This window comes from Sinocyclocheilus rhinocerous, unplaced genomic scaffold (assembly GCF_001515625.1).
Source record: "Sinocyclocheilus rhinocerous isolate Xijiao unplaced genomic scaffold, SAMN03320098_v1.1 scaffold735, whole genome shotgun sequence".
Lineage (NCBI taxonomy): Eukaryota > Metazoa > Chordata > Actinopteri > Cypriniformes > Cyprinidae > Sinocyclocheilus > Sinocyclocheilus rhinocerous.
In genome coordinates this window covers 1,192,604-1,193,196 of record NW_015629505.1, presented here as the reverse complement: position 1 = coordinate 1,193,196, position 593 = coordinate 1,192,604, and the positions used below count along the sequence as shown (strand labels likewise).

The 593-nt window shown below is 36.9% G+C and overlaps 1 protein-coding gene across 1 annotated transcript in view; it reads right to left on the bottom strand.

Annotated features, from left to right (window-relative positions):
- The window catches only part of LOC107738982 (neurexin-1a-like), a 111,755-nt gene that overhangs the window by 28,542 nt on the left and 82,620 nt on the right, over nucleotides 1-593 (bottom strand). Inside the window, exon 6 of the mRNA XM_016550926.1 lies at nucleotides 318-365. Within this exon, the coding sequence (XP_016406412.1) occupies nucleotides 318-365 (48 nt within the window). The remainder of the gene's footprint in view (nucleotides 1-317; nucleotides 366-593) is intronic.

Below are 593 nucleotides of genomic sequence, written 5' to 3'. Positions count from 1 at the left end.
TATATATATATATACACACACACACACACACACACACTCGTTTACTTTTTTGAATTCAGACACACATACAGACACATAAGCTGCAAGGTCGCATCTCCCTTTTTCGTTCGTTTTTAGAGGATTTTTTCAATAAAAAGAAACTAGTTAAATCAGAATATTGCAAATCAATATAGTTAATTAGCTGCAAGGTCGTATCTTTCTACCATTCAAAAAGTAAATGAATACATGTAATACAGTAGCAATAGAAGGTGATTAAATTACTGGAAGATTTCTGGATGGAATGACTTTTTCCAAGAAGAAATTTTCAGAGCACTTACCTCTTTCAGGCAGCCCATAAAGTTGTTGCTAACGGGGGATCCGGGCAGATCGGCGGGAGATGAATTTAATTTACAAATAAGGTAGGAAATGTGCATACTTTTAAATTGACACCTGCCACGGTGTTGCTTAGCTATTTGTCATCTGTGATCCCTTTTGAGTGCCCTAAAAGCCAGGGGGGGAGGGGGTCTCACTCAGCACTCAGCATACCCGGTTAAAAAAGTCACCACTCGCCACTGGTGTGTATATATATATATATATATATATATATATATATA